Genomic DNA, 15,444 nt, shown 5'->3' on the forward strand with positions numbered 1-15,444 from the left:
GAAATTAAAGTGGGCAATAGTGGGCCATAAATAATCAGGCCCCTGACATATCTGTGTCTTCATCTGACATCCAGAGGCTAATGCCACCAGTGGCATATGGTGATGAACATCAACAACAGTGTACACAAATTTCAACACATTATTTCCTCATACACAACAACATTGTTTTAAATGAATCCATTTCTTAACAGAGCAAAAGGATTAAAGGAAACTGACAAGTAACATCAAAATATATGCTGATGTTGTGTAAGCAATAACTGTACAAATAATGCAAAATCCATTACCTTTTACATCGCCTCAAGTCCATTTTACGTTGTTAAACACACGCAATTCTATGCAAACTTCAGTGCAATGTTAAAATATGTCTGAACACTATCTTGTATACCTACACTGCTTATGATGTTATCACAATACCCCCAAATTTACATTTCGAATAGCCTTATTCAGTGACACAATGATTAATGATTTGGCATATAATTCTCCTGCTCAATTTTTCACACAATGTACAATTTCAGGTTTCAACATTTCACAATATTTCGATAAATTCTAATTAGCAATACATCAGGCTCGTGTAACATCTGTTTACATATTAGTTTACATATTATACCATTAGGTCACATTTAACTTCAAATAATTTTAAATATATTTTTTTTAATTTAGGAGCCAAATTTCAAATCTCCACTTTTGTATATCATCCATATAAGATCCTTAACTGAAACCGTTAGTTGTTATAATAACAAACCAACATATTATAAATACTAAAACCAGACACAATATTTGGCCCAAAGATCAGGAAATAAAAGCTTCACACCTTGAGTGATTGTATCCGCCATGCTTTATCACCAAGATGTCCAAACCAAGATACAGGAAGGCTCACATAAAGCATCAACACTTTACTTACAATTGGCTTGTTTTAAAAAAATAACAATAATCCATTTTGTGAATACATCATTTCAGCATGAACAAAATCTAAGTTAATATTGTATTGCTATTCAAAGAATTGCATTGTTTTCAAAGTCAAACAGTGACCACAGAAAAAGTGTTAAAAACAACAACAGTTTGTGCAGAATCTGATTTTCAACAAAACTTGAATATTTGCTATCATAAAACAAGAAAAATAACAATCAACCATGTGTATGCATCACTAAACAAACACACTATCATAGAAACTGCCTGCACAGCCTTGTATCACATGACATCTATTTATAGCTGTCACTTTCTGAACTTTTATTGATTTCATTGCAAGCTTTAATCATCCTACAGGTATGTTCTGCCAAACACATACAAAGAAACCATCTGCCAGTTTTGTTGAAATTTTAATGAACTTAGATTTTGTTGATTATACATGTACAAAGACTTTACATTGTTGCGTAAACCAACCATGTGTACATGATAATGGTATAATATTAATTTATCAGCTGTTTTAGACAAAACAAAAATCTTATTTTTTTAATATTGATTTCATATAGATTAACATCAAAATTGTACATACTTTACCTGATAATGCCATTTAATCAAAACATGTGTATGCTACCTTTAAAGGCACAATGCAAAAAATAGAACTGTCAATCAAATAATAACTTGGACTTAAAGTAATTATTACATTATCTTTAGTATCTTCTAAACATTGTATGCCTAAACCACATAATAACCCCTCCCTAAGCTAACCAAGAGTGTGGTGATGCCTAAACCACATAATAAACCCTCCCTAAGCTAACCAGAGTGTGGTGATCAGTTAAGAAAAGTTTGAAGATCAATAGATCACTTACATTCAAACTGCATGGAAAAGCAGCTGATAACTTTCAGACTGGATTACCTTACACTAATTATCATAATTACCATTGTGTGCACTCTTCCTGAAAAGATTATCATCCAGCAAAAATCTCCTGCACCATTTTGTGGTTTTTAATCCACAAGCAATTTTACATGACATACAATGCTTACTATTTACTTAAAGTACAACACTACTCATTAAAATACATCCACCACATAATTAGTTGCTGTCAATTACTCTTCATGAAACACAACTGTAACTGGTGGTGTATTAAATCACCACTGCAACATATCATAATTGACACATGCAACATGTCATGGCCTGCTGATTGTAACCAGAGCACACTTTGATGTCCTCTCCACAGTCTGGTCAACAGATGACACCAGCTGGACACAGGCGAAATTCATGACCCCTGATAATTGACAGCTGGTTATTGTATATTTCAATACACACATGATTTATGGAGAGCATTCGATACTTTCTGGATAGTCAACATAATTAACATTCCCCCCACAATAGATACTGAAGCAGGTATGTCAACATACAACACTTGGGGTCCAATGTCAATTATGATTTAATACCTAGTTGTTTTTCCTAAATAACCCCCTCCCCCCAAAAACCAGTATGTATCATCACTCTTAAATGATTGTACACTCAATTTGTTTTGCGCTTTCAGCAATTTTTAAATTATTAATACCTTAATTAAATGAAATAAATATTTAAATAATAATAAAGAAAATTAAAATGCTTAACAATGATATTTTAGGAAAACTCTGAAACTGACAATTAATGCTCATATATTGTAGATATAAAAATAAATCTCAAAATAGAATAGTTACCTTCACACGTATATTTCAATCTTTCTTTAAAAATCCACACAACAATTTGACCACAAAGTTCACCACAGTTTATGCAGCTTCTATTCTATCTAACAGTCTCTTCGCCTCTATTTCTCTTTGTGGGAAAATGTCCTCAATTTTATGACAGTAAACTAGAGACAGTCTTAAATCTGTTCCACAATCTACCACATTCCCTGGATAGTACCAAAATAAACATCTCCACTAACTCAAAACAAACACAGTCATTGCATCGAAACATAAACAATGGGGGTTGAAATCACCACAGGTGTTGTCTGTGATATAACCAGCAGTAATCAAACAACTTCAGTCCTCTTGGAGTATTTAATTTTCAATTATGTCAGAACTGTTCCATTTACTATCCCAACATTAATTGCTGATATAAACTGTAGCTTGAAATGCAATGCGCTTACTTAAGTCTGTACCACATACCTTTAAGATAAAGGTTCACTAAACAGCAGTAAATTAAAAACAATATAATTCACTGCCATAACTCAGCACACAGGTTTTATAGTTGAATTAAACAGCTGATATGGTATGATTAATAGGGCTATCTTTAGTACCATGGTGATGTGTTATTAATAGTATTCAATGTCACTCTCTTGAAACCGCCCAATGACAAATATGAAAATAAGCCAATTTTACAATCAATATCTTTCCATAGTTATTTAGAAATGACATCTCATGTCCAAAAGTCAATTGAACTGCTGCCTGACAAAAAAAATAAACCAAAGGTTTTCCATGTGCTGAAATGTAAGTGTCTTTGTATATCACATAGGAAAATATGTATAGACATCATGATATCATGTCAGAAACATAAGTTGACAAATCTAGGGAAATAAAGTAAATTAATTAATTATTCACATTATGTGTTTGTATCAGTACCCTTGAATTGTCTTTTTTTTTAAATCAAATGTATATATAAAAGTTGCTATGTGACTATTTGCATTTTTTGATAGCAATAAACAAACAAAACCAGCTGGCACACGTTCTTTATATAAATGTCAATAGAAATAAAATCATACTTATTTTAACAACCATAATTACTCTTAAGTTTTGGGACACCCTAGTTTTTATCAAAAATAATCATTTTTCGTGACACTTTATTTTCGGACATACAGGTTTTCATCCATGATTAATGTCTCTTAATTTTCGGACAGTATATTGTACAGGGCTATTCTACATACTTCGGCCCTTTTTTTGCTTATCTTTCGTTTTAGTTATGATATTTGTGAGGAAACAGTAATACTGAACATTTACCATGGTCTAATATAGCCATTATATGCATCTTTTGACGATTTTAAAATCTAAAAATTATAAAGCGTTGCAACGCGAAACAAATGAATAATTTGGAGAGTTCTGTTTTTGTTGTTAAATTTTGTGAAACTACTAAGATTGCTTATATAAGGTATAAAATACATCAAGTATGTGTACTCGGCGGAATAGCTCAGTAGGCTAAAGCGTTTTTACTTCAGGACTCTGGCAGGACTCCAGGGGTCACTGGTTCGAAACCTGCTCTGGGCTATGTTCTTTTCCTTTTTTTCATTTTATTCTTGATTTTTTACTGGAGCTTTTACAATCCAATGTTTACATTTATCAATATAAAGCATTTAATGAATAAGTTAAAAAATGCCAAAATCTGTGAAAAGGCCCCTTTAAGGGCATAAAACCTGGCATATACATGCCTGAGGGCAATGGACCATTACATTCGCGTAATTTGAGTCAGTTTCGTCCTATTAAGGAAGCAGAATGTTTAATAATTTTACCTTTTTGATCTATATCATTTCAGGAAGATTTAGCAAAGCTGTGAAGTTGTTTTTATTTTTTTAAGCAGAAAAAGAAGAGTTGATCACCATAAAATAATTGTCCATTGATTTATTGCTTTTATTTCAATATAATTATAAATTTCAGACGCCTTAATATTTGTCTCTAAATTTTCTGACAACTGTAATTTTTTGAATATTTTTCGTTTCTAAATTTGTGGACACGAAAAAATTTAATTAATGTTTACCTGTCCGAAAACTTAGAGGAATTACGGTACATTATTAAGTCAATGTGAACAAGAGCTGCGGCCTTTTCCATGAAGTCACACCCAGTGCAATGAACCTGTGTATGAACACCTTATGACTAGAGCCAGTAATATCAAACAGCAAAAACAAACACTGAGCTCTATAAAGCCAAACACTGGACTCCAAGATATCCACTTTCTGAGTCCAAACATCTGGTCTGCCTTGGTCAATGTCCTCAAGACACCACAAATCCTACAAAGCTACCTCTTTGTAACCTGAGGTTTTCTTCAAGAGTGAAACACATAAGTTTGTATACATATACTTAGGACAACTACTTTGAACAAAAGTAAGTCTCAATTTTCTTACAAACATGTTATTAACATTCCAACTTGACAGAGTAAGATATCGAGAGTCAAATTAAATCTTGCAATATCCTGTAAGTAATGCAGGCTCCCTTACTTAAATTATTATATCTGTACCAAAGGTAGTAACCTGTCAATACTATACGCTCTTTCCTTGAAGATAATTATTACAAACTGTGGTTAATAAAAATTACCTGACTGACATAAGTTTATTGATTAACAAGATGTGTTTGTGAAACACAATGTCCCCCTATATGATGTTTGACCTTGAAGAATGACCTTGACCTTGTGAAGGATGACCTTGACCTTGACCTTTCACCACTCAAAATGTGCAGCTCCATGAGATACACATGCATGCCAAATATCAAGTTGCTATCTTCAATATTGCAAAAGTATTCATAAAATAAGTGATTTGGGCCTCATATATTTGACCTCTGACCTTGAAGGATGACCTTGACCTTGACCTTTCACCACTCAAAATGTGCAGCTCCATGAGATGCACATGCATGCCAAATATCAAGTTGCTATCTTCAATATTGCAAAAGTATTTATAAAATAAGCGATTTTGGCCACATATATTTGACCTCTGACCTTGAAGGATGACCTTGACCTTTCACCACTCAAAATGTGCAGCTCCATGAGATACACATGCATGCCAAATATCAAGTTGCTATCTTTAATATTGCAAAAGTATTCATAAAAAGAGCGATTTTGGCCACATATATTTGACCTCTGACCTTGAAGGATGACCTTGACCTTGAACTTTCACCACTCAAAATGTGCGGCTTCATGAGATACACATGCATGCCAAATATGAAGTTGCTTTCTTCAATATAACAAAAGTTATTGCAAAATGTTAAAGTTGGCGCAAACAGACCAACAGACCAACAGACAGACCAACAGACAGGGCAAAAACAATATGTCCCCCACTACTATAGTGGGGGACATAAAAAATTATATATTTTGTAGACTACTGACCTGTGCCATTGTGTCATGCCGGCGATGACATGCCCCCCTTGTGATACATACACAACTCGACCCCCCAAAACAAGCTGCACCACCATTAAAACAAATGTTTATCACACAAATAAATATTTTTTATATCCATAAACAACCAGGGAATCGTTCAACTATGGTGTTTGGAAGTTTCAGAACATAGATCCAAGTCCCATAGTGTATAAAATCCACAAATGCTTCAGAGAAAAGGCACACTAAATACTGAAAACCAGTAAATGTACAACTATAAAACTACTATAAGCAACCTAATCTTCAGTTTAAGTTAGACTGAAATATGGTGAAGACGTTCGTTTTGACAGCTGGCGACTCGAAAATTCAAGCAAGTTGCCTGCAGATACATCTTCTTACTGTACTTCACTTGATTACCTTGGGACCAACAACATCAAGCGATAAACTATGAATTAAACATACATATCCCAAGGCATTTGATCTCCAAATACCAAATTATTTAACACACACAAATCCATGAAATCCATCCCAATTTGCATAAACATTAACATAAATATTCTTTATATTATACTGAAAAGCATTCGAGTTTAAGAAATCTATACCAATGAAGTGAACAGGAACTTTAATTCATGTGCATGCAATTTTGGGGTCTACCATAATCCTTCATGAAAGTTTGTTAAGTAAGAAAAGAAGTCGTTTCTTTTCGATCTTGTATTGATTATTTTTAATTGGACACTTAGTTTTTTAAATAACTATTTTATAATGCATAACATGCTCTTTAATAAGATCTAAAATGTACTGACTAAAATATATTTTTTTACACAGAGCATTGTAAATAAACAAATAAACATATAAGATTATTATTTTATTTTATTTCACTTCAAATCTTTTACCTTCATTAGCATATAAAACTTTTGTCAAATGAAGAATTTTACATACTGTGTACACATGCTAAGAATACCGTAAAAAGTTGTGTATAAGGCGCACTTTTTCACCCCAAAATTTCATTTTAAAAACTTGATGCGCGTAATGCACAACTACAGCCATGCCAAGACATTTTTTCGCTGTCAGTTACCCAGTAGCGGTAATTCGCATCATTCTGTTTTCCGGTGTTTTATCTGTAACTATGTTAATAATAGTGTTATATTGACGATCTGAATAAGATGAACAAACATTATAAAGTTAACATATATATTTTCTATCTTTTTCAGGTACGTACAGAGCATTGAAATCAAATAAATTTGAAGAAGAGAATGAAAAACGAGGAAGCCATTTTTATTTAAATGTTATTGTTTACTTTTCCCACAATATTATACCCTACTGTACTAGGGTTACACAATTTATTTGGGGGCACTTGTCGATTTACAATAGTATGTCGGCAAGGTATTTCCCGATATATTTAAGATTATTTTTCTTGCTTTTCAAATGTGTTAATAAAATTGATGCTGTGTTTGTTTACACGTTTTCATACTTCTTGTCAAGATTGAGGATGTGATTATTGAGCAATTTGCGTCACCTGTCAAGTTTTGTGTAGCTGGGCTATTATCAAAACATGCGAACCGGCAAACGGCTTCACACCTCCATTGTTTGTTTATCGCGATTCGAAAAGAACGCATGATATCGGCATTGTAAATAAAACGCGCTGTTGTGAATTAGTCATGCATGAATAACCAGGTGACAATACCAATCAATAATGTCAGTTTCTTAGTTATAACTAATCCATCCGTTATGTGTACTCCACGATAAAATCGTGGACAGTTACTTCGGAGACATATGATGAAAACCTTGATGGTATCCTCGTGGAAAGTGTGCATTTCATGCATAATTCATTTAAATCCAAACATTTATTTTTACGCATAATATGATTAAAAAAAAACACCAACTAGTTGTATCGTTATCGTCTTAAAATAATTTATAATTGAAGCAATAAAAGAATACGTAAGATCGGCAATGTAAATATAACGATTTTCAGTTAGCCTGCGGTACGGAATTTTTCCCCCGATTTTTTTGCTTCAAAAACTTTTTTTCCCGATTTTTAGCTTTAAAAAGTAGATGCGCGTTATACATAAATGCGCGCTATACACAACGTTTTACGGTATTTGACAATAACAATAATTGCATGTAACACTTAGTAATAAACCCGCAGCTTCAGTTTCCAGTGTCTTAACAAAAATAGAAGATTGTCAATTGAACAACTGTCTAGCACCTCTTTGTGACTCCATTTCTAAAAGTCTGAAGCAAGGTCTATACTTAAAACCAACACTCGCTCAGACCGTGGCTGAAAATGAAACCATTCATAAAAAGTCGGCAATTGTGTTGAGGCTTTATTACGTTTAAAACACAAAATCTGTAAAAGAGCCGCATGTGGTACAGTGACATTTTGCGCCAAAATTCAAAGCTGAACCTAATTATAGGTTATCACACCAGGCATTGTTTAACCTTTATGTAATCTGAAATTACCTCTGTATACATGAGATCAAAAACAATTATTTAAGTAAAAGTACCCTAGAACCGCAAACAGGTCGTGACATAATCACTAGCAGCAATTGGACAAAATCTCTTTCCAATATTAGATCTGGACCTAGAATAAGAAGTCAGTTAAATGATTAACAAATTTGTGCATAATACTGAATTGATATTACATGTAGCACTTATGATTACTCGTACCCAAGAATATTTTATAATTTGTTATTACCAGCAGCGAACATTTGAAAAAAAAAGATACTTGTTAATTCCTATAATATCTATGTATAAATAAAACCAAGCCTTATGATTGAAACTGCCTTAATTAGCCAACAGTTTATGATTACAAGTGATGCAACAAAACTGATTGGTTACGATTGGTTACGGCTAAACAGATGAAATGCAGATTTTCAACAACATGCCCACTTCTGTAAGATTGTCAATGTCAAATTTGCTTTCATAACAAATATGCCCTCCAGACGTTCAAACAACAACAGCATTATCAAGTAAAGATCTAGTTTTATGGCCTAATACACAGACATCTTGTATTGCCCATTAACACATTTACTACAGTCCAATAAATAAATATGATGTTATCTATGCAATAACTGAATAACACAGAGCCCCTTATTTGACAATTAAACACCACATTGCAAAATGTACATCTGGAAAGGTATTCATCTATTGATGGTGGTGATAATCCTAATCCTTCTCATCATTTGATCATCAATCATCCTCATCACCATCACCACCATCATCAGCAGCAACAGCAGAAACAGCAACAGCATTACTATTACCACAACAATAATACCTAAGTTTTAAACAATTGTACTACGTTGATTTAAGCCTATTAGATACTTACATGTAAATGTAACACTACAAAATTAATTCTGTTCCACGGTGAATCTAATTGCTAATAGGCCAGACTGCCTGACCACGAATATGTTAAGTACATCTATCTAATACCTTGTTTAGTTTTGTCCTTACAAGGTTTGACACATTATCATGTTGTCCTTGTGTTTCATCCCAGACTTGTCCACATGCTAATCCTCACATGAGACACTGGGGTCAGTTACAAAACATGAAAAATAACTTCATATCCTGGCATTTTGTTAATATAGACTTTAAAACACCAACTCTAAACCAATGCACAACTGCATTAATTCAAATCAAACAAACTAACAGTTACATCTTTCTAGCTTTATTTCCATACCTGCAGCAAAAATCTTTTTTTTAACTAATTGTATAGGTATCTACATCATGTACAGGGCAAAATGTTTGGCCGCTCATCCAATTTATTATGCATTAAAATTGAACTATTTTCACATAAATGAATCTTAAGATTCTGCATGACAATTCATGAGCTTTCCATTTCAATCTCAATGTCAAGTATTTTGCGATAAACGGATTGAAATCTTCTCTTCATATTTAATTAAAACCACTGACTATAATATATAATAATTATAAATACTCCCAGCGGCACCATATGATTATAAAAATTAATCAACTATCATTTAAAACACCACATAACAATTCAGATTAAACATGAAATTCACAAAAAATATTGATTGTTTAATTATCACATACAATTATTTATATTAAATGGATGACAATTTCATTCTTTAATTGCTACCTACCCATTCAATCCACTTTTTTATTATATATTTGATAAATCCACTTTTCTACCACTGAAGAATTTTAAAATGCAGGTATGGTCGTCACTGCGCCTTCATGGCACAAATAGAATCATAAAAGCTGTACCAAACAGACAGTATGCCTATGGGAAGTATTAGAGGTAGACCATCCACCCCTATCAAATTTAGCAGCAAGAGAGTCAATAAGCCCTAAAATCCTTCCACACATGCACACTCTTAATGAAATACTGTATACACATTCATCTTCTTTTTCATAACAGAGTTCTTAAAACCACTCCACTTCAGGATTATCATAACCAAATTTACTATACTATTCATTTAAATTTCATACACTTTGCAAACCTTGAAAACTCAGTTTCCTTTGTGTAGAGTTCTCCTTTTTATAACCTTGCATTCGATATACAAGTTTTACTCTTTGGTGGTAGTATTCACGGGTTTTCAAATTGAGAGCGCAGTAAGGAATCAGCAAATTGCAGAGACATACTTATTCTCCGCTTTAATATACTTATTATGTTTGCTCATTACTTTTTTTATTCACCAAGACATTTACATTTGGTGTCAATGAACTAACTACAGTGTCAAAATCGGTTAAGTCACTTGAACTATATCCAATGCATTTCTATCAGCAACTCTGCAAAACTGATTATAATTCCCATGAATTATTTCCATATTTTATAAAAGTCCTAAAACACTGCTTTATTGCAAAGATTGTACATTTGTATAAGTAGAAGACTGAAACTAACAAAACATTCATACAATTAATATTATTATAATTTTCAAAACAACTTAAATATAATTAAGTGTAACTGATTGTATTTAAATTTGTGCCCATACCTTGATTTTTTTCGAGAAATAACTTAACCCTTATCCTTTGAATATGTAAGAATGTGAAACAATATCACTAAGCAAAACAAGGGTAGTTAGCAATAACAACTTGCCTTAAGCTTACAAACAAAGACCAACACCACAATTTCAATTAAATTTCAATTAAATACTCCCGACTTTCTTTATTGTTGTTTTTTGTCAAAGATTAATTCTCAATTATCTGGTTGATTTAAAACATCAAAGGAAGATCAAAGTCATTCAAAATCACTGTTTATTCAGTGGTTTCAGCTTAAAAATAATGTTAGACACCCAACAAACATGGTGGCATAATCAAGTTTTGATAACTATAATACCTAAGCATACTAGACATTATTTTTTATTAATAATTACCAGAAGTTTAAAAAGGCTTACTTGAAAATTAAAATGAGCAATCAATTTACAATTATACACATAGCATTATATAAATACAACAAAATTATTGGAAATCCTAAAAAAAACAAAAAATAATAATTATGACAACAAATATCTTAATACTAAAATGTGTATAATATATGTATCTCAGTCAAATAGAAAATGATTGTCATTATTTTATTGTACCTTAAATTGAGGTTTTTATAATGTGTTTTCAATTTGGCAATAACCATTTTGTGAATATTATAGGGATGGGTCATTAGTGAGCATTTTAAAAGGTTCTCTTTTTCGTCATACCACTAATATACTCAACTTACACTCATTCGCATGCTTAATATAATAAAATACAAACAAATATATGAGTAGTGTCATGGGAAAACTGCACCTTTATATAATAAGGTACATCAATCAAAGTTTTCCCACAATACTATTAATAATACTTTTTTCAAAACTGACCACTTTTTTCTCCTTCGGATACATACAAGCATCCTCAAGTTTTGCACAGTCATGTATGAAAACAACTATGTACGAATAATCTCATATTTTCTTACCTTGCAACTAATTTTTAAAATCCAAACTTAAAACTTGTATGACCCCTTGCCCACAGACCTTGACATCCAGTGAATAAAAGGAAAGACGCAACAGGACATCTACCAAACACCAATGTCAGTCTAACCTTTTCAGCCCTTACAAATCTTTGGGTCCTTTAATCCAAATTTCACAACTCAATCTCAGCATGTGTCCCCTTTATCAGCACACTTACATTAGCCAGGAGACTGGATTAGCAGTCCTAATATGAACTGCCTCTTATCAGGTTAAATCTATAATCCAAATGATTTCATAAAAACATAATCAATATCAAACACAATATTTGCTGATCAGATCAAATACCAACATGGCAGACAAACTGTCTCTGCCCTCTGTCTCAGATCATTTAAAAAGGTTAAATTAAAGTCCCTCTTGCTGCATTGACAGTGCCTTAAAAAAGTCAGGTGTAGCCTACATAGTGTTATGCAGCCTTGCATCAAGTCCATACGTCCCACAGCCGATGAGTCTTTGAGACTGATTCACAAGTCAAGCAGACCCTGAGCACTCAGTGACCCCAAGGATTGACTCTCCAAAACAAGACAACAGAACGCGTCAATGAAGCGCCAAACACTTTAATTCAATGAATGCAAATCTGTTATCGCACAAAGCTGTATCAAATAACCTCTTCAAAAGTACACCTATGAGTATCAATGCTATGAGTCCCCCATGTATTGTGATTTGAAATACCTAAATGAAGATATCAAACTTGTATCAGATATCCTTTGGATGGGAAATAGATGAACGATAAAGGACACTTCACCCCTTTCACATCTCACTCCCCATATGCAAATACTAAGGATTGAACCCACGACTAATTGAAAATGTGTCAATATAAATGTGGTCATAAAATTGGACAATCTACAAGCAAAACAGAACAATAAGGGAAGTACTTCACAGGTTGTGAACCTTAACATACTTAAACATTCTCCAATCCCTAGAAAATTAATTGCTTCATAAAAAGATCCCCTTTCCATCAATTTTAAATTTCATTAACCACATTTAAAGACCTGAAGAACTGAAAGAGAAATTAAATATATTTTCCAGACCATTTAACATTGTGGCATTTTAGTATTAATTTCTTATTAAGGCATCATCTGCAGTGTTTGTCAACAGGTGAGTGCAGATCAAACGTTAATCCAGTTGACACAAAATTATTTGATGTGTGCAATAAAAAGTGTATAATAGTATTTTAAATGGAGATCATGTTTTGAGTCTGACATGTCATTTATTTCCAAACTTTAAAACATGAATATAGCAATAGAATCAAGAACATGCTACTTTAAAACCACCTTATTATTTTTTTGTACATATTTGATAAGAAAAAATAATGTTCTTCCTACAAAAGAGAAATTTCAATAACTGCGTGATTTACTTGCAATACCATTTTTTATCTGAATTTTTTCAAGACCTCATTGCCCCACCCATAATAATTTTCCAGGCGCTATACATTCAATTAACAGGCAAGCTGATTGAGTCCCGCACAACTCCCACCACCGCCACACACTGCCTGATCCCTTCCATTGCACGCAAACCACCATGGACTGATTAGACACGCTCCATGATATGGAGACACACAATGGCCGGGATTGTGGGACAAAATGGAGACATGGATCTGCCCTAATAGAATATTACCCATTATTTTTGTGCAATTAAATATCCCAGATTGGCTGCATTGGGATGTACTCCAGGGTGGGCCATGCTTGAAGGGCACAGCCCAAAACAAAATGGGCGATTTCTGTTACTACAGGTATTGTTTCAAATACACTTAGTAATTCTCTGGCAATTCCCAATTCAAATTATGGTTTGCCGTAGTTTTTTCTTTGTTGTCTGTAGACATTTGCAAAATGAAGTCTAGTGATGTTGCAGCAATTGTTTTTTATCTATTGTTTCACAGCACTAAATTCTTCCGCATATGCCTAAATCTTATTTATGCTTGGGGTCTGCCCACATTAATTTTGTTATAAAATATTGCATAACAAAAATATTGATATGATACATCTGCTGGTATTTTCAATTTGAAAACATTCAATAATTTTACGTTCACATTACGTTATTAAATTACTTTTTTGGTAATTAACATGCATTTTACAATAAAAACAATCCCATGTTATCTTTTAAATGGCCACAGTTAAACCAGGACAAAAGGGCTCACCATAATAACAATCCAACTTTTACAGTCTGGCAAATATTTTTGAAATCTACTTTCCATGCATTAACTAACCCATTAAATGCAACAGTATTATTTTTTAAACCATAAAAATAAAAAATAAAATTGTTAATTGATCTGATTATCCGACTCAATGTCCTCTTCAGTGAATACTGTTCCTCTTGCCCTTTGACCCTAAGTGTAACAATGTTTGAGGACTCTAGAACAGTTTTAATTTCCCACTTGGCCCCAAGTGTAACAAAGTTTGAGGACTCTAGAACAGCTATAATTTCCCACTTGGCCCTAAGTGTAACAAAGTTTGAGGACTCTAGAACAGCTGTAATTTCCCACTTGGGCCAAAGTGTAACAAAGTTTGAGGACTCTAGATAGAACAGCTATAATTTCCCACTTGGCCCCAAGTGTGACAAAGTTTGAGGACTCTATAACAGCTATAATTTCCCACTTGGCCTCGAGTGTAACAAAGTTTTAGGACTCTAGAACAGCTATAATTTCCCACTTGGCCCAAAGTGTATCAAAGTTTGAGGACTCTAGAACAGCTATAATTTCCCACTTGGCCTCAAGTGTAACAAAGTTTGAGGACTAAAGAACAGCTTTAATTTCCCAATTGGCCTCAAGTGTAACAAAGTTTGAGGACTCTAGAACAGCTTTAATTTCCCACTTGGCCTCAAGTGTAACAAAGTTTGAGGACTCTAGAACAGCTATAATTTCCCACTTGGCCTCAAGTGTAACAAAGTTTGAGGACTCTAGAACAGCTATAATTTCCCACTTGGCCTCAAGTGTAACAAAGTTTGAGGACTCTAGAACAGCTTTAATTTCCCACTTTGCCTCAAGTGTAACAAAGTTTGAGGACTCAAGAACAGCTATAATTTCCCACTTGGCCTCAAGTGTAACAAAGTTTGAGGACTCTAGAACAGCTATAATTTCCCACTTGGCCTCAAGTGTAACAAAGTTTGAGGACTCAAGAACAGCTATAATTTCCCACTTTGCCTCAAGTGTAAAAAAGTTTGAGGACTCAAGAACAGCTATAATTTCCCACTTGGCCTCAAGTGTAACAAAGGTTTTGGCTCTTAGAACTTAGAGATTACAATATAGGGCCTGTGTCACTGGAGGGTGTTGCCTCAGAACTTTGCACAGCGTTCTTATAAAATTGGCAGAGTGCTGTGTGATCATTGTGAAATATGGTAAAAATAAAAATAAACAAGAGCACCTTATAACGGGTGCCATCGCTCGGCTGCGGGTGCAGTTTTGAACTAGAGCTTTGTCACAGACGTGATGTATACCCCCACATGATGCATTGACACAGACTATTTTGCATGCTGTCTTCACAAAACAAGAGAATCTAATTTATGGCGATTTTTATGAATTAT

The 15,444-nt window shown here is 33.4% G+C and overlaps 1 protein-coding gene across 10 annotated transcripts in view; it reads right to left on the bottom strand.

The window, feature by feature from the left end:
• The window catches only part of LOC127879721 (IQ motif and SEC7 domain-containing protein 2-like), a 127,684-nt gene that overhangs the window by 34,266 nt on the left and 77,974 nt on the right, over window positions 1–15,444 (bottom strand). The window contains exon 1 of one of the 10 annotated variants that reach the window (XM_052426822.1): window positions 12,326–12,470. The exons of 6 other annotated variants lie outside the window; for them this stretch is intronic. Coding sequence is in view for 1 of the 4 variants with exons in the window: in XM_052426770.1 (XP_052282730.1) it covers window positions 285–307 (23 nt within the window). In the remaining 3 variants the exon portion in view is untranslated. Of the gene's footprint in view, window positions 1–284; window positions 716–2,613; window positions 3,072–11,873; window positions 12,224–12,325; window positions 12,471–15,444 lie in introns of those variants that run through there. 3 more of the 10 variants (XM_052426815.1, XM_052426799.1, XM_052426770.1) reach the window with 3 other exon arrangements.

The sequence above is a fragment of the Dreissena polymorpha genome, chromosome 1 (assembly GCF_020536995.1).
Source record: "Dreissena polymorpha isolate Duluth1 chromosome 1, UMN_Dpol_1.0, whole genome shotgun sequence".
Taxonomy (NCBI): domain Eukaryota; kingdom Metazoa; phylum Mollusca; class Bivalvia; order Myida; family Dreissenidae; genus Dreissena; species Dreissena polymorpha.